The sequence below is a fragment of the Gasterosteus aculeatus genome, chromosome 20 (genome assembly GCF_964276395.1).
Source record: "Gasterosteus aculeatus chromosome 20, fGasAcu3.hap1.1, whole genome shotgun sequence".
NCBI lineage: Eukaryota > Metazoa > Chordata > Actinopteri > Perciformes > Gasterosteidae > Gasterosteus > Gasterosteus aculeatus.
The window spans coordinates 13,825,303-13,844,989 of NC_135707.1; the positions used below are offsets into that span (position 1 = coordinate 13,825,303).

Consider the following 19,687-nt stretch of genomic DNA (forward strand, 5'->3'; position numbering starts at 1 on the left):
TCTCCCTTTTTAAGAATATTACCTTTAGCAGTCCACGTAATTGTGTTTCATTATCAGTTGACTGGTCATACATACACAATGATTCATTCGATGGAGCTAACAGCACCTGATGGTCCACTAGGTTTGGAGTGACTCATTTGCATACGTCTCGTTTTATAATGAATAACAAAGTTACTTTGAGTGGTGCACGCCAGACTAAACGCATTGCTGAAGACTTGAATGCTGCTTGCTGTTAGCTGTGCCTTCCGTTTCACAGACTGACACAACATCTATGGACACGGATGAGTGTGATGATAAAGTTATCCAAGTAACAGCCCCTCAATCTAATGTGAGTACTGTAACACACAATTTTTTTATTGGGATCTCACCGTAACTCTTATCTAAAGCATTCCAATCATATACTGTGGACAGAATAACAGGAACGCCTGCATAATATGATACAGATAGCACGAACCTCAAACATTAACACAGGGAGGAATCAATATTTCAACATTTCTTTTACACTTTTGTTGCACTTGCAACCAAAATTTCAGAAACTGGTACTTAGCGTTACAAGTCAATAGTGTCAATAGGGCTTTTATGGCAGTTTAGGGGGTTCCTGTTATGTTCCTTTCTTTCACCGCTACTAATACTTTAATGTATATGTACATGTTTTATAATAATATAATACAAGCCTGTCATATTCAACTTGATGGCAGATTGTAATGAAACACTCAAAGAGGCACAAGCTGGGTGAGTGTAGGGAGCACTAGTATTAGTTGACAATGCCCATATCAACACCTAATATTTTCTGAATAATGTATTCCGATTAAAGTTTCCTTGCTGGTCAGCTAATTATTTTCAGTAACAGAAAAGTGAACGAGCCTCGAAAGCTTCACAAGAATGATCCCGAAGGCTCAGACTTCAGGGCTGTGCTTTCTCTCTCTGTTATTAAGTCATTTATACACATCACCGTGTTGTTAGCAGCCACAATGCTAATTATTGCATCAGTTGATGTGGCAGGAACAACCTTTTAAATGTTTGTTTTTTTCACCAGAGATGGCAGCCGCATAGTTCATGTGAGCTACAGAGTCATAATAGTCACATTTATGGGAATATGTTGGATTGAAATATTGCTTTAAGCCCAGGGCAATCTTGCCAGATACGCCCTGCGAATGGTTTGCTCATTGCCCCTGTGTAATGTTTATGGGGTTTCGGTTAAGTGCACTTACGTCCTCCAGAGGGCAGCAAGTGTCTCCAGGAGATCAGTCAGCAGTGTGTTAGCACTCTCAGGTCCAAAGAGCAAACGGGGCGGCCTGTAGTTTTACATCCCTGGTAATGTTCTTTCCGAGAAAAATAAGTACAAAACAATAAAAGGGTTAGTCAATAAAAGTTAGGTTTGGATATTTATGAGGGAGAACAGGCTGTGCTCAAGGACCAAGAAGGACCCATTCTACACAGTGGTCCACATTACTGAGTTGAACAGCTTTGAGGAGAGTTAGAACCCCAAAATATGTTCACTCCTGTTTACGTCCATGTTCAACCAAAGCCCCGTTTCAGACACCGCGTCCAACGTCTCTCGATCTGTCAGAACTCAATCACGTTCATTTGATTTGGAAGCAATGAACTTCAGGTCAGCAGCAGCCATCTGTGGCTCACCTCAGATCAATATGGCGTTTGATTGCATTAGCTGGAAGAACACTGCCCGCCTCACTCTGCTTCTCTTCTCTGAGCGAGCACAAAGCGCCTGAAAGGATCGCTCCGCCCGTCCACCTCTTTGTTCTCTGCGTCTCCATCACCATCGAGTGTTCTGTAAGGTCTAAGCTTCCTTTCGGGGCTCCCTTATTCTCTTATTCATTTTCTTCATCAGATACCTCTGTTGACACATTCTCCTTTTGAAACCAATAACAAAGAAGACAACAAAAGAGAAATACCGAAGTGGAGGATGGATTAGGCTGCATGAAAGTGATGCGTATAAGACAATGGGAACTAATTGCTATCAATTGATATTTATATTCAGTCACCGTTTCTCTCTGATATGATTGTCCTTCAGCCAGTGACTGTTATCAGACCACACACATGCATTTGGGCACACAAACACACACACACACACACACACACACACACACACACACACACACACACACACATAGACCCTGTGTTATCAGCTTAAAGGTATCAGATTACCCTACCTTGGCTACATTAGCACTAAAAGCCCAGCCTCTTATCTATAATTGTTCATTAGGGGCCAAACTCCTGTGTGTGCGTGTGTGTGTGTGTGTGTGTGTGTGTGTGTGAATGTGCTTCTTAGAGCTCTTAACATGTTTAGATAGCATCATGTTACGGAACAGTGATGATTCTGAAGCAAACTCAATTATTAGAATGTCCTTGTTTGTTTGTGTTTTTTAGTTCACTTAGTTTACTGTGTATCTCTGTTGACTATGTAGAAGATAGATGTTGGTAGACACTAAATCAAAGGACAGATCCCGTATTTGATACATACTCATTCACTTCACCGTGTCTGGGTCATCGTTGTGCTGTATGTGTTTATCTGCAAGGGTTTAAAACGTAACTGAACAGGAGAACTCGATGACTTCCAGTGGACCGTTTACACCGTGCAATCCCTGTTGGCTGTGCTCACAAGAATAAAAGTTCCCACTTCTCACCACACCCATCTGAGGTGAAACAGACTTTCAACTTTTAAACATAGAGGGCAGTGAAGTGTTGCTTCTCAGTCAGGAGTTGTTCCTCAAACAACTTGTCTTGTCCTCCTCCATCATATATATATTTAGCTAAGCCTGTAAGTCTTCCTAATATACAAAGCAGCTGTGGGTTTCCATTCATACACTTAAGAGGAGGACGTCTCCTCCCTGCTGAAGTTTGATCCACTCTGTGATTAGTATTTTTGCATTTGCGTGTGTGGTTTGTAGCAGGACGAGTCATATAAGCGCTAAAAAGCATTCCACACAGAGACACCGTATGTGGGAAATGTCGCATCATTTTGACATACTCATTTGAACACAAGCGCTTTTGTGATTAGGAGGAGGATACGGCGAATTTGTGTTCCCCCCAAATGCTGCGGTACGTGTGTCAGAGCTCCCGTTTTCCCTCACTGTTTTGACAGATCTCAGATTGTTTACCAGAGGGAAGGAGTAGAAGAGAGCAGGTGAAGGAGTCAGGCAGAGTTCATGTGAATGTTCTGCTTTGAAAACTATGTTTCAGAAGGCTGAAAGCAAACTGCTCAAATAACATGAATCCATCACGTCCTCCAAGATCCTTCTTTTTTTATTTGTCGTCCCGTCTGCCATCTACCTCCCCTCCCCAGAATAGCAAAGTACTGACAGTACATACTTTCATTTTAAATTTCACTTTGCCATTTTCTTTTTTCTGCTATAAGTTTAAGTCGAGTTAATGTGCTTTGATGTAGTTTTCCTCAATCAAAGATATACTCAGCGTTGTAGTCACGGTGCGTTTTTCAAACACAATGACCATAGTGTTTGTATATTTTGTATTTTCACCGTACTTTTGTACTTCGTTCAATAGTACAAGCAGTACACATATATACGTGTCTCACGACACTATCTCTTTAAGTCCCACGGAAGGTAACACTACGGCGGAATATTTTTTGCTGCAACAATCAAAATAATACAAACCCATTTGTACATACGTGAAATGTTGCCAATGTAAAAAACAAAAGCTGCCATTTATTGCCGGTGTTTTACTCAGGGCCTTTTCCCATCCCTCGTAACTGCATGATGTTCTAACCTCTAATTATATCTAATGACCTGAACTTCATGTTCCCTTTTGGCTGTGATTTTTATGCCGTATCTAGGCATTGTCTGAACGCATCAATTAATCCGCTTTTAAACAGGGTTCTTTTCTTAGATCATGGGGGTGTGAGTCATGGTTCCCCCATCGTGCCAAAGCTCTGTACCAAGCTGAGCCGACGGGAGTTTCACATTTTCAAGAGCACTTTGGGCTCTCTTTGATCAGTTATTGAAAATCATTCTTGTTTTTTTGTTCCAATGCTTTGGTCAAAAGCAGCCACCCTCAAAAATGCGGTTGCACTTTAAACTAAACGAAGGTTGTAATAATTGTGACTGAAGAATGGAGGAAAGGTGGATTTCATGTATGCATGTCTTTTATTTTTGTTTCAACTTGAATACACTCAACAAATAAGTTGAGGAGGATCTCCCTCTGAGGCCAGTTTAAAAGTTACATATGAAATAAATGCCTTTGATACAGCTGTCTTTTTCAACCATAACATCAACCCTTGAAATAAACATTACCAGGCAGTTGAGCCCCGTCAGTAATCGTTTGTTAGTTAGCATGCTATCTTATTATGTGACAGTTTTCAGTTCTGCTTCTCATACGTCTCTCTTGTTGATTATTTTGATTTATACGACATAGTAAGTTATTATATGATTAACATCTTAATAAAAGCTATAGTAGTAGCCTTTGGAGGGGTAGAGATTACTAAGGGGAATCTTTCAAGGTATTTCAGTTATTGGTGGAAAAAAAACATATCATGAGCAATGTAAACGCCTATAACTCAGTGGTCAGGTCCCTCAGCCACTTGAGATTTTTAGCAAAGTGTCTTTAAATCATGTACACGTTTACTGCATCTGCACATCACCCACAGGGTCTGTCCACCGCGTCAGGGGTCCTCAGCGTAGAAGATCGACCGAGCACCTTGGGCCAGTCTCAGTCCGTCATGAACATATCGAGGATGTCTCCCAAGGCTGAGGCCAAGAAGAGGAGGGCCCCAGCACTACCCGCAGCCACAACAGCCACCACGGGACACGGTAGCTTTGGGGGCTACGAGGTGAGGAGATTTAAGGGCTGTGTGTCAGCAAGCGTTAGACTCGTTGATCAAATGATGCCTGCTACCAACAGAGCCTTTGTGGATTATTTCTTTCTTTCCTCTCCTCTTGGGGTCCAAGGTCACACTGACCTGTTTCGTCTGCATTAAGGAAACGGCTCCCTGCTGTCTCGCTACAGTGTTATGGCAGCATGCTGGGAAGTGTTTTTTAGCAAGCAACATCCTTCCTCCCTCCGTGCGATAATAACCTTTGTTTTTTTATTTGAGAAGTGTTGTCGATGTTATGGACAGGAGATTTTGTTCTCACGACGGCATGGTATTGTTCTCTTTAGCTCAATTAACCAAAGTGGGTGCAGAGTGGAGGAGCAGAAATCATTTTGTGGAATTTGTGATGAGAAAATCAATGAAAGTGCAAACACAAGCTTGGATGATCTCATTCACAACTTCTTTTGTTCCCAATAAGTAGACAGAAATTAAATAATGCCACAAAAACAAACAGATCATAAATTCCTAGGCTATCTTTAATCTAAATCTAAAAGTGTTCCAGTACCACTTGATGATGGTAGAGTAAGTTTATTGAGCTACCAGTGAACCATTTCAAGTATGAATAAAGTGTAAATTGTGTCCTTCCTAATGGTATTCCTATGAGCTGAATTAGATATGTCTGGTATTTTCTTTTTGCAGTGCACCAGGACTCTGTTAAGAGGTTCCTTATAGCTGCTGGGATTGTTTTAGAAGTGCAAACTGTAAACGTGCAGATCATTTATCTGTCCACCAGATGAGAGACACCAGAGCTGAAATACTGAAACACCACTGGGAGTCACAGGAGTGGCTTCACAGTTGGGAAAGGTCATCTGAGGACTTGATGACTGGTCTAATAGCAGATTGCTCCATCTCCCTGACTGCCTCATGGATATTCATAAAAATCCAGACGGTCGCGGTGCCGTGCCGCCTCTCGGTTTTCTCGGGTCGAAAGATTTAAGACAGGCGGTGTTCTAGTGGTAGAATCAACAGTTCTGCCTTATATAGTCAACAAGTGACACGTAATATACTGTATATATTATATATGGGTTTCTCAGGGGCATTGGCATTCAACACCATCGCATGACTGATATATGGAACAATTACCTGAGTCAAATCAATTGTATCACATTTACATTCTCTCAAGCCGATTAGAAATATTATAGCAGAGGAGCTTTTCATTATGCCTGTCCTTCTTTGGGGTCTCCCTCTGAGCCGAACAAGCTAGGTGGTCAACTAATAGTGACTTAGTTACAAGACACAGTAATCGACATTGACATTATAATATAAGCCGTGTGGGTGATGACATTTTTATAATGAAGCTAAATACTTTCCTACAAATGGTCTTTGGGTATACAGAGAATAGTGGCAGTCATAGTAAACATAGTCAGAAAATCTCTTTATGGTTGGCTGTGGATCACAACTGACCGATTTTAGATTGTTTGCTGCTTAGAAGATTTGGCTCTGGGTCGTTCTCCTTCACTCGCTTTCTTTTCATGTGGGCTTAAGATGAATTTACTGAAATACTTGAGTAGATTGGATGAGGTTAACGTCCTGGTATGTTATGTTTGTGAGTGTGTATATTAGGGCTGTCAACATGGGTCGATGGTGGCGCATGGAGTAGCGAGGGTGTGCTGCAAACAGCAAGGTTGGTGGTTTGACTCCCGGCTGCTCCATGTCCCATGTCAAAGTCTCCTTGAGCAAGACACCTAACCCCTAATTGCTCGCCAGGCAAAAATGTGTAAAGCCATGTGTTAAAAATGCAATGGAAGTCTTTTTGGATAAAAACGTCAGCTAAATTACCCGTAATGTAACATAAACACATTATGCAATTAATATGGCTGAGATTAATGCAACAAATTATGTTAACGGAGTTAACGTACGTTTGTTCACTTTCGAATCGGAAGTTTACTGCGCAAGTGAATCGGCTGCTAGCTGCGGTCAGTTACATCAAGATGGAGAGAGCTTTTTGTATTGGAAGTAAAATAAAACAGGCGCGACATACAGCGGAGAACAGCAGAGGAATTACTCCACGTGTCAAACAGAAGGGGGGTGAAGTGAGTGGCAAAGGGACCAAATGTGGAAAGATTGTTGGCACTTCAAACACAGCCATTAAATTATGGACAATGCGTGCGAAAGTCCACAAGGACAACAGGGATAGTCGCTAGTTCCACCCGGTGGAATAGTTTTGCTGTAGTTTTGTTTTTAAAATAACATTAACAATTAAACAACAGTGTCTGAAAAACAAGATTTAGGATTCAGTCTTTAGAAGAAAAACAAACATTCATTAATTGCCATTAATTGAGATGAATGAATTTCAAAATGTGCGATTAATTAGTTATGTTTGATTAATCTATTAACATCCCTGGTGTTTATACAGTACACACTGCATTGTATTACAGTATATCTTTTACACAGGGTTGGTGTCCAATTTCTTGTGCAAAATAGATTTCAGGTTGTTGAAACAAAATCTTTAACACTTCTTTTTACCCTCCTATTTCACTCACCGTATGAAAGTAGATCTTGTCTTGTCAGTAGATCTTGGGGAGGATGTCTGGAGGATGGTCGCTGTCAGAATGTGAACAGCATTTGCGCTAAAAACAGATGACGCAGTTTTCCAGGAAGATTCTCCTCGCTTCGACTGTAGGAGGTTCGGATGTTTTCTCATGGTGGTCATGAAGGAGACAGAGAGCTTTAGACTTTTCTTTCTCCGGCTTAGTAAACAACAATCTGTGTGTGTCTTCATGGAAGCGGCACTGATTTAAATGATGTTTTGGAACATTGAGTGCACAGAAACAAAACCTTGTTTTGGGGTTGTTGTTTCCAGCGGTGATAGCCAATCTGATATTGTGGAAAGAAAGCCGGGCCTAAGTTTCCTTCTGTGATAAAGGAGTTCAGAGAATTTCTGAGCTCTCTGCTTCAATGCTCAGTAACAGAAGGTGCTTCTTGAAGCGTTTGTGCACATGTGTGTTGTGTGATCAGAGATAAAGAAAGCCAAAAACATAATAACAAAACTTGAAGTCAGAAAACTGAGGCAACAGAGAATGAGAGAGAGAATAAAGACCAAAAGAGAGAGAACTGCATGGCTTAGACGGTCACAGTGAGTCAAAGTAAGGTAACAGCTGCTCTTAAAAGTGTGTGTTCAATCCATTGTGCAACATTGACTTTGTATAAGCTTTGGGATCATATCGCATGAAATCTGGTTGGCATCCGTTACTTGGCACCAACCATCACCTTCAGGACGCGATAGGAAAAGAATTCAACAGACAATGAGCAGCATTGATGTTCAGAAGTTGAAGCAGTAGTGACCGGGCAGTCTGTGACTCTGAAAGAACATTTAACCTGGAGCTTAGCATAGACTTCAGCTTTCATCGCCCATTCTCTGCTCCCCTGTTTTATTCCACCAACTTTCTTCTTTTTTACAACATTGACTGGACTAATCTCCCTGGACTGCCCAGTTATTTGCAGCATGACATGTATGCAGACCTGGGAGAACATTTTTTAATGGATTCGTATTATAACCAATCAAGCAAGATGCAACACAGACACATCTCCTGTTTTATACAGCAGATTTTATTGTGAAAGCCAGGAAATGGAGACCTGTCATCCTTTACATCAAACCTGCTTGCTGTGAAACCATGATGTGTGGAATTAAAACATTGCACACTTGGAAGAACACACGTGAACCATGGGAGCAGTTGCCCTGCCACAGCTGTTTGAGATTAAATATCTCAAGGGACATTCGTCTGTCACTTCCAACAAATGTTTGCCCAAAGCAGCTCTGACATAACGTGACTGCTGATCAGACCTCAACTATGGCAGCTTGCCCGACTGTGAGAGGCAGCAGGTTAGTTTGAGTGTTTAAATCACAAGCTTTCTGCTAAACCGTCTGCTGTCAGGACATGTGTGTGAGTTTTTGTCTAACATAGTATGTGTTTAGTTGTGCGTATGTGCTAAACGGTCAGAGCCTTCTGCCTGCCTTTACTGTCCGCACAGTTTTCCACGTTGCATAAAGTTGTTTTTTGTACGTGCTGCATTCCTGCCTGAGTCCGTGTGGCTTCTTGATTGATCGAGCTGGCTAGGTTTTTCTTCCTGATGATCTGTCACAGGGTGAAAGTAGAGAGTTGGCAGCAGAGGGAGGCTTGTTTTTCATAGCCATCCATCAGTCATGTAATTGACTACAGCGGTTCAATCTGCTCTAATGCACAGCTCCCGTTTAATCAGCCGGACAGAACACACAATGCTTCTGTGTTTATTAATGTGTGTTAAAGGTTGTCCCTTCGTCTGTCTCCTTTTTTTCTGTTATCCATCTGTCTTAAAAATTTGTGTTAATACTACTCAATGTGTGCTTTTCTTCTTTTGCGTACTCTCTGTTTCGTCGACCTGTCACATCCTCACCCAATTAATTCACGGCGCCACCCCGCTGAGCATCATCAGTAAAGAGGGCAGCTGTTGTTTTCTTATTGTGGCTTGTTGCTGTTTCAATTGTGGTTGGATAAGTTGTTTGAATAAAAATCTTTAAGAAGAAAAGAGAGTAAAGACATAAGAAGAAAAGTATCATATGTGTTCCTCAGCCACCACCAGAGGTTTTGAAGATGTAGTGAAGGATGCTTGTCCTTTTGTCGCATGGCTCTTCATCTCTGGTCCTACCATTTCTATCGAACAGCTTTCTTTGTTAATTTGTTCTGTCAAAAGGGCCGTCATGTAATTACAAAAAGATGTACATAACACATATTGTATTACATTACATATTCTTATTTTTTACATGGACATTATCATTAATGTAGATGATTGTATATTAATGTTAGAAAACATACAATTCAGGAACATTCTCGTTCCTTGAATCATTCATTCATTTTTTATTTAGTCTTGTGCCGTACTTGAGTTTGGTCCTTGTCAGACAGACACCTGCCGACAGCATGAATAAACCTGTGTGCTTGGTGTTGAGGTAGTGGCGGCTGAATTTGGATGCGTGCGTGTGTGTTTGTTGCCCTTGCTCAAAGAAAAATAATTGCCATTAAAATATAAGAATACTACCAATATGTTGTTCTGCTCGGAATCCTCCAACATAACTTCTAAACATTCAGTCTATGTGGGTCGGTAGGGCAAAGTGGACCACAATGGAACTGGGTCAGCCATGTGTCTCCTTACCCTTGCCCCCCCCCTATATTTTCACACAGACACATTGTTGAGACATTTAACATCAAACTTCCCTCATCAAACATCCCACACATGTTCATTATAACACACAAACACGCACAAGCACACAATAAGCCCAACACACCGTCTTCCCGTCTGCTGTTCGGATGTTTCTGACCTCCGTGGCCTCAGTGGTGAGACCGTTGAGGCGCTATTATTATCCTTGACACACACACACACACGTCTGCGAACATGCATCCAGATATGAATGTACTCATAAGCACATGCTCCCACATATATGGTTCGACCCCCTCTCACACACACACACACACACACACACACACACACACTCCCTTCCGCATTCCACATTAGTGCAGTAATGTTGCCCTGTAACAAAGCCGCGTGCCCATCAAGAGTCCTTCAAAACAACTGATGAATGGTCACACCACCAGGTTGAGGCCTCCATGGGTGGCCCTATCTGATCAACGTGCTCCAACATGGGGCCTCTCGAACCACGGAGTGGAACATTTGATGGACACACCAGACTTCCCTTGCATGGCGCTCTATGCGCTTTTGTGTTGCGACGCATTCTACATTGAGTGCTTTGTCCTCTCCTCTGGTCCCTGCTGGCAGAGACTCTTTGGTAATGTGAAGGTGCAGCCAGAGATATGCACAATGTACGCATTTATATTGTTCTTACCACCACACTGTAGTCAATAATAGACCTAAGCAGGCTTCAGTCCAAGCCCAGTTTTGTCAAAAACACTGCAGAGGAGACGGGAACTCTACCATAGCAGTCATCAAGTTCTCTATTTCCCGTTCCTTTTAGATCAAACACAAACGCATGGGCATGGACACAAAGATAATCAGATGGTGGCTGATGACGTCCTTACAGTCTTTGGTAGTCATCCAAAATAAGCTGACTCCTGGGGACTTGTTGATTGGGTTCCTTTTAGCACGAGTAAACTAAGTGAAAAAGTGAGAAAGCTCTTCATTTCTCTGCTTCCCTGAGGTTATGTAATACAATACAACATGATCCATGAATCTGGCTCCCCTTTGATAGTGACATTTTTTTTTCTATAAAAATAAGATCTACTAAATGTTTAATCAATTTCCAAATCAACGAATGGGAACGGAAAGAGGTGTTGAGCATTTCTGTGTCTTTGCGCAGTGGATTTTCTAGCTCTGCCATCTTTAATTCTAAACGCTTTATAGAGAACTCCGCTCTCACTTCCTTGGATTTGCATTGCTTTAATTTGATATTGTTGCTGCTTGGGATTTGATGCAACATGATTGTGAGCGTCAGGCCCTGTCCTTTGCTCTGTGGGACTTGGCTTGTGATGCCGTACCACATGTTGACTTGAGACACAAGCAGGAGGGACCAGATCCCGTACCAGCTTCTATAAATACATGCTGTTAAAAGAAATGATGATGATTTACAGCTATTCTTTTAACTTGCATTTTGAAAAAAGTAAAAACCGCCGCAAATGTAAAACCAAAAAACAACACAAGAAAACATAGTGGGCACATGCTAATATTACATAATGAGCTTAACTTAATGTTCAGACTCTTACAATCTTAAGTAAATGCTACGTGGAGCCCATAAGGACCACGAGAGCAGCACACGCTTAACCATGTGACCCTGAGCGACCCCCCCCAAATCCATGCACCCCGGCTCAGCTGAGAAATGAGAGGTTCTGTTGTGTGTGTGTGCACACATGAGAAACGTCATATAAGTGTGGATGTGTTCTGAAGCTCTCCTCCTTTCATAGCAGGTCTTGTGTCTCACTCTGCAGGGAACACACGCACATTCTCACACACATGCGTCATCTTCACAGGCGAGTCAGTCAGCCATTTCAGCTTCAACTCTGGCCCACATCCACTGGCATGTCTGTATCGATGCCGGAGAGGGAGAGAAGCGGGAGACCATGGAAGTGAAAGACGGACCGTTGGGGGAGGGGGGGGGGGGGCTTTAAATTTCTATAGCATGTCATGCATTGAGTTCATTGAGTTCACGTGTTTGAACCCATTTGTTTGCAGAAAGGCGAGGTTCTTCTGATGCAACCCTTCACGCGGCTCCGGGCATGTTCTCTGTTGAGCTTTTGAGTGACGAAAAGTTAAAGTCAGCAGCAGAAAACTTTAGACACCTTCACTGTTGAAACCTGTCCGTAGCACTTCATTATTGATGGTTAGACAACCGACTTCACACAGAGTGAGATCACCTGTGAACGATCTCATCTGCCCGTGGAATAAATAAATGCTTTTTAGTTTACATAGTATTATCCCATCCGCACCTGTTGATTTCTCCCTATCTTCCGCTTTCTCTCTCTATCTCTTTCTTTCACTCTCTCTCTCTTTCCTTCCTTCCTTAATCCTCCAAGACCAATGTTTGCACTATAAATACATTGAAAAACAGAAAGTGGTTTTAACGTTTTGCCCAATTTCCATCGAACCTGTTTCCCACTGCAGGTCATTGTATTTTTTTTCCCAAAGTTGACGGCTTACCTAAATGATTCAAGTTGAAACACGCCAGTAATCGTGTTTGAACGCAATGGATTGAGTGTTGGAGAACGAGAGAATGAAGAGAGACTTTCTAAATGTTTTTATGCAGATAAAATCACATAATCTTGCATATAGTTGAGCTGTCACTTATCCCAATCAAGTGATCAGTGATACCAGAATAACGAGGAATTTTGCAAGACGGGAACATCTGAATAATGGTGGATGTCCCCTTGAGATATTTTGAGAAACATCACAGTAATTTGCAGTTTGAAAATGTTCTATCACAACAGCTCTGGATCGAATGAACTGGGGTCACTGCCAGACGTTTTATATCTTGTATAATAATTTAAAAGGAATTTTGGCACTAAATTTTGAGTCTCAGACGCATGCCAGAGCTCCACTTGATTTAATTACTCAGTAGTAACCTCAACTTCTGCTCTGGTCTAGACAGGCTGATTAATGGTCCAACCCCCCCGCAGACGTGGTGCTTCGATTAATTAACTTTTCTTGCATTTATTTTCCATCAGATGGGCCTCGGCTCAGAAAGCCAGCAGAGGAAGAGGAAGGCCCCAGCCCCTCCTCCCACCCCGGCTTCGATCTCCCCAGGCGCCGACGGCACCTCGACCTCTGCCGCTTCCTCCCCTGACAGCCCCGCTACCGAGACACCCAGCCCGGCCTTCTCTCAATCGAACGCCGCCTCCGCCACCGCCGTGAAAACAGCGAAACCGGTGAACCCTTCACCCGTGCGCTCTGCCAGCCCGACCCCCGGTTCCCCGACGCCGAGCGGCAGCAGCGGCACCACCGACAGCCCGGCTGTGCAGGACTCCAGCTCCGAACTCAGCCACAGCCTCGACGACTCCGACGCCGACCCGGACCAGGCCGCTTCGTACTGCAGCTCCCTCACCAGCAGCACGGCCAGCGGGTCCGTGCGGCTCCAGCCCGCTGGGAAAAGCTCCGGCCGAAGGGCGGAGGCGGAGGCATCGGAAAAGGCCAAGTCGAGCCGAGAAGCGACCTCAGCGAGCAGCTCCAGGTCGGAGAGCGAGACGGCCCTAAACGTGAAACTGGACGACGTTGAGAACAACCGGCACAGCGCGATGGGTAACTATCTCATGAAATGGCTCGACAGACACGCAGAAGCCAGCACCTGACGCAGAGTTTAGAAGCATTGAAAGTGAATCATCTTCTATGTTGAAGGAGCGAATCAGCCTAAAGTGACTGATTGTCTCCCCTGAAGAAAATGAACCCACATTGTCAAGAATGACGTACATGACCCGCTGACATGCTGTGTGTGTGTGTGTGTGTGTGTGTGTCATGGTTGATGTAGCGGGACTAGTGGAGCTGGTTTACATCTTTGTCTATTGTCTGTTCTTCTCTCTCTCTCTCACACATGCGCACAGCCACACAAACAAACCTTCAAACCTGGCAGACAGATGGATCTATCATAGATTAAAACAAGATCTACTTGAACTATAGCTGACCTTGTATCGGTCTTACTAAAACCTAGATCTTTCAATGAGGGAAAAGATGAGAGAGTATGAAAAGGCATGAGGAAGGTGAGGTTACCGGAGTCCAGAGGGAGAAGCATGGTGAGGCTTCGACAGTGTAGCGAGGAAGCAACGAGCCGACTAGAAGGGTTTAAGGAGAGGTGATGATGGACAGGCAGATACAAGCAAGAGAAAGGATGAGGTATGCGGAGGTTCTTGTATTTCTAAGGAAAGAACAGAACATCATTCATACTTTTAGAGGCCGAGCTTCTCTGTTTTTCTCGTCTCCTGACTCTGCTGACAGTACAACACCTCCTCTCTTCTCCTTTCTCAGACCCTCCCTTTATCAGTCGTCTGCATTTGCGTTTACACAGTAAGAGAAAGTACTCATTCTGAGTCCAGCTGGGCATTTCTTGTAAAACAGTTTGGTTCCAGAAGCCACGGTCCGTTTTTACCGGCACACAACCTCATCATGCACTGACTAAAAACTAGACGTCCTTTGATACAGTCACTGCAGTCTGTTACACATCATCATTACACATTTGTAGTATCATACTGTTGCTCATTCTTAGCCGCCAGTTCCTAGCTGTGTTATTGCCTGATGTTGGTTCATTTGATTTACCTCTTGTAGCGTCTTCAGCTTTTTCAGACTGTCCACATGAATCATCCGGCTATTTAGCGGAGCACCAAAGGCATCATCACAAAGTGTGCTTATTTAGATCTTTCTTTGTAAGAATCATAGCAACAACAATGTGAAGGGGGCGAGGAGGGGGGAACAAGATCAACTCCTGGTCATTTAGTGTGTAATGAATAGCAGCGGCGGATTAAGTCGTGTTTGTGTGATCCAGCGTTGTTTATCATCTCGGCCCTGCAAACCGTTTGGGTTCCCTTCCGTCGACAGCAGAGTAAACAGATAAAGTAGCAGAGCGACAGCAGCTGCTGACTAAGACACAGCGCGCTGATGCATCTCTCGTCTTATAAGGACATTAAAGCAGATACATTTCAACAATGACGTTTTACAGTAATTGTCCTTTTCCCACTACAACCTAATATGTTATCTACATTGACGTTGTCCCGTTCATCAGTCCACACTTCTTTTTGACTCCGCTTTGGATATTGTAGTTTGCATATGCTACACGTCCGTATTTACCCGTCTTTATCTCCTTTTTTACTAGTTCGTCTAGCAGGAACATTTCTTTTTTAATCAAGCTGATTTTTGGCATGAAGTAGGGAGGAAATATTGGGTTGTGGGAATGCTGTTAAATGCTAAAACTAGTAATAATCACATGCAAAATATAATTATCCACACAATGCTACTTTCTGTCACTGAATGTCATCCATCACCTGAAGCTATTAAGCCTCCGACTATCGCAGGACAGCTTTTGTCTGGCATCTAGTTTCAAAGTGGTAAACTGGCAGGTACTTGTTACATAAAGCCGGATTTTAAAATGAATACATTTTAATTGACTTTACACTTAATGGCTTTAGCATGCAACATATGATTTAAACCGCTGCAAATTCAAATGTATTCTTTTTTAAAGTTTTAACAGGAGTTAGCAAAACTTCTACTCACAGAAACTCCGACTTCCTCACCCAGAAACCACCGTATGATTTACAAGCAGTCTCATAAGAACTTCACCACAAACACACAGCAGCAACAACGTTTCCAGAACACATAAAAAACAAACTATCTTGATGAGTACATCATGTTTTCTATGCTACTTTTAGTTTGATAGTAGTTTGCATGTAAGATGGTTGTGCCTTGTCCTCCTTTTTTTATTACCAACATGACCGTCAGTTCCTGCCCTTCCTTTCATGCCGTTTCTCCCACAGGAGCCGCTGATCAACCGGCGCCACCCAAACCTCGTCGCACCGCGGCGCGGGATCCTCCCCATCTTGTCCTACCCCCTACTCTCCCCTCCCCTCCCATTGCGCCCACAGAAAGCAACAGTCCCGAGGAGGCCGGGGAAGCAGGCCCCCAGTGTAGGTGCCAGATCGGAGGCCTCTCCCTTTCCTTTTCGTCCTGGCCGTTCTTTTCTTTCTAGAAGCTGCTCCTCTGCTTGTTTGCTTGTTTGCATGTATGTGAATACTATACGTTGTCCTTGAATGCTTTCCATCTCGCAGCCCGCAGCCCGGACAGCTGAGTTGTTAAGTGATGCTGGGCCTTACCTATATATGTCAACCTGTCATGCCCTGTTTTTCTTCTGGGTCCTAAAGGTCAGGGCTGGGGTCAACAACAGTCAGCATTGGTGCCTTTTTTGTTGGCTGTATACAGTACATGGGAGTATACTAGATGCATAATGGAAGACATTGTTAAGTGATGCTAAACCGCCGTATGAGTCTGTTTGTGTTCTTCTTTGCATTTGCAGGAAAAATTGACAAATATTACAATTTCCTGTTATTTTGCCATGAATTTCTCTCTTCCCAGTTATGCTGGCTCTGGATGTGGTCTTCTTTGTCATTCACGCCAGATGCAATGTTGCAGTTCTCGCTGTCTCAAACCTCACCTGTTCTTTTCGCCCCCCCTCCCTTCTCCCCCCCTGCACCCTGCTTTACAGTGTACTGCTGTGGGCCTGTACGTCTGCGCTCCAAGCACTCCTGAAGTCTCCCTCCGGCACGACCTGGCCAAATCAGTTCCCTTTGCTTCCTCTCGGCCCCTTCCTATTTCTGCTGGACCTCCCTCTGATGTTCACCACCTTCATACTCTACTGACTCTACTGTGTCCTCTGTAGTCTTCTATATATGTCCTGGTTCCGTTGCCTGAATAGTTTGAATGGTCCTTGTTTCTTTTACTTGCTTTCACTTGGTGTCACGATGCCTCACAGAAGCGACTTTGCAGTAACCTGAGCTTCTTCCCGAGCTGCTTCTTCCTTTATATGGTTTTGATTAGCTTTTATTAGAAAGAAAATACAACAATTGAAAGCAAGTAGTGCTCTCCAATGCCACTCTTTTTTTACACAAATATATGTATGTACATTGGTGATTTTTTATTTCAACTTGATCGGCAAGTTGTTATTGATTATGCAGGAGATCAGAGCTCCTGAGGTTAAAGTGGACGCACAGAATGTGGTCAGAAGGCAGATGGCAGATGAGCTCAACCGTGGTGGTATCAATTACAGTGTGATTGATGAGTGACATGCTCAAATGAGGCTATGAGGCAAGGCCATGCGATATCTATCAGCCAATACTCTGGTAATGCGATATCTGCAGATCAATAATTGGACAGCGTGTGTTTCTCTCTTTCTGTGTGTTGTGGCTTGTTTTAGAAACCGTACGCCTAAATGCACGCTGCTGTTATGGAGAGGGTAATCTATCCATGACGTATTGCTTTTAGGTAGTGGTGCCTCGTGCATTTTAAAGATAATTGTGAGAGGTGAACCTTGTTAGAAAAGAGAATGGCACTACACACTGATTTGTTGTAGTAATTTGTGGTAGTATTACTTTTGGGGGCTTTCTGCTACATTAATGCTTCACGGTTTGTTCCTAAATGATTGTTAGGGATCCAAAAAACAGATTAATTGGGTCCAAAAAAAAACATTATATAATTTTGATATTTGGTTTAAAAACTACAAGATACCTACCTACCCATCATCCTGACAGTATGTGTTCAATTCGTAGCTCTATATTATTACATAGTCTTCTCGTTAAAACATGCAAAATGCTCTTTTTGTGTGGTCACTTTGTTGTGGGAAGGAAGCCTGTTTTTATCACATTACTTGTTCTGTTACCATTCGAATGTAACCATTATCGTGTCACAGATCCAAATCTGTTTATGTATGTCAAATATGATTTGTCCTCTGCAAGTTCAAAGCCAATGAGTTCTGATTGAAATGTTCAGCCTCTTAAGGGCAATTGTGATGATTTATTTGTATGGGCAATCTCTGTTGTGATTGAAAAACAGATTATATGTTTGACATTTTTCAATTAAACAGTTGAAGACTGGATTGAGATGGAAGGACTTTGGTTTGGGACAGTGCACGGATAGCATTGGTTTGCTTTTGACAAGTAACGCGTCACACTAATGATTTGCTTGATACACTGTTTGGCTTTAACTGGAGATGTGTCACGTTGAGTTGGAAGTTTGAGTAATTTTTGCGCCCTTTTAAAGTGTGTTTGTAATATATGAAAGCATGAGAAAAGAGTGCACTCGTTGTGGCTGTAGCTGGCATGACTAAGCTGTTGCTGGGAAGGAGCTGGGAGGACGGCCCTGTGAGTCACCACCACATCTCCTGGAACTGACTGTTCTCTCCACACACATTAGGACCAGGCCCCAAACTGACAGGCCTACACTTACACACATAGGAAGACGTATGGTAGCACAATGCATGGACACACCCGCAGACAAACGCGGTTTGGAAACAGTTAAACTCATTTTTAAGAAGTTCCCAGTGCTGTGCATAGCGGCTGGGCTGCTGAAAACCTTACGATACATTGATTTGTATTTTCTTGGTTTAGAATTTAATGATATAAGTAACATACTAAATAACTTCCAAAAATTCGGCAGGGCAGACCAGAGCGTGTACTAAAGAGATGAGAGGGTGTGAGAGCAATGCAGCCTTTCATTCAAACCTAAATCAGTACTGTAATAATCTAATTAAAAGGGTTTGTTTACAGTAAGTCCACCCACACATCATTCAAGTAGTTTTTATCAAGCCACAGGTGGTTATGCTGTGGGCTTGTGTTTATATATTTGTCTTTTCTGGTTTGCGTGTGTGCTCGGTGTCAGAATGAATGAAACTAACGTAAATACTCTTCCATCTCCTGTGCTTCTTGCTCGCTCTGCATCCTGGGCTTTTTTTCAGACTAATTTCCTCATAATTTATGGTGCTCCTTTTCTTATTGTTTTCCTACGCATGAAAGGTTTTCAAGGTTTCTTAACGACCACAAACCTGTAAATAATAATCTCATTGGATAAAATGTATATTTTTCTACCCCAGTGAAAACCAATATCCCCCGTACACAACCTTGAAACCCTGTTGACCTGGATGTTGAAGTTGCTAGCAGGGACAGTGATAACAGCCAATTCATATCTATCCTCTCCCAGCTTGGCTACACTCCATGCACGGCTCCGCAGCCAGTTTCCAGAAACCAGAAACCGAAACCCCCGATGAGGAGACCGTGTCTTTGGGCAGCGGGGGCAGCAGCGGCAGCCTGCCCGACCAGGGCTATGCTGCCTCCGAGGGCATGGCGGAGGGGGAGGACTCGGGCATCGTCAGCTGTCCGTCTGAAACCCAGCCCACGTCGCCAGACGGGAGTTTGTCTCAGGGTGGAAGGAGCGCAGGAGGAGGCAGACTGTCGGGCCCAGTGCGGGACAATTCCAGTGACAGCGATGAGGGATGTGCCACCTGGGAATCAAGGCACAGGTAGAGATGAAGTCATGAAAGTGACAGAAGGAGGCGTGGAAGTAGGTGTTAACAGGAGCGAGGGAGGAAAGTAGAATGACGGTGGCAAGCACATAATGTAACCTGTTATTTATCTGATTTAAGACTTTTGGCAGTCAAGATGATGCAAGGTCTCATTTGAATTGGTGATGCCTGTTAGGAAGTAACATGTAATGTGTTTTCCTCTGAAGCATGACTCATCACGGTTTCAGGTAGCGAGGAAAGTTTTTCTACAGTTTTGAAATGTGGCAGTAGTTCTAAGCCCCGCCATGTATTATAGTTGAGCTGTAGCCAGTCGTCCATAGTTACGGTTACTGGACCTTAATCAAAGGCAATTGTGGAAAATGGATGCTGCCCTA

General features: G+C 43.2%; 1 protein-coding gene across 11 annotated transcripts in view; it reads left to right on the top strand.

The window, feature by feature from the left end:
- Positions 1-19,687, top strand: part of cobl (cordon-bleu WH2 repeat protein) — a 41,905-nt gene that overhangs the window by 15,627 nt on the left and 6,591 nt on the right. For 4 of the 11 annotated variants that reach the window (XM_078094099.1, XM_078094100.1, XM_078094102.1 and 1 more), the window contains 5 exons: positions 257-328; positions 4,622-4,804; positions 12,991-13,561; positions 15,781-15,930; positions 18,992-19,310. In XM_078094099.1, coding sequence (XP_077950225.1) covers positions 257-328; positions 4,622-4,804; positions 12,991-13,561; positions 15,781-15,930; positions 18,992-19,310 — 1,295 coding nt within the window. The remainder of the gene's footprint in view (positions 1-256; positions 329-4,621; positions 4,805-12,990; positions 13,562-15,780; positions 15,931-18,991; positions 19,311-19,687) is intronic. The other 7 variants (XM_078094104.1, XM_078094105.1, XM_078094107.1 and 4 more) reach the window with 3 other exon arrangements.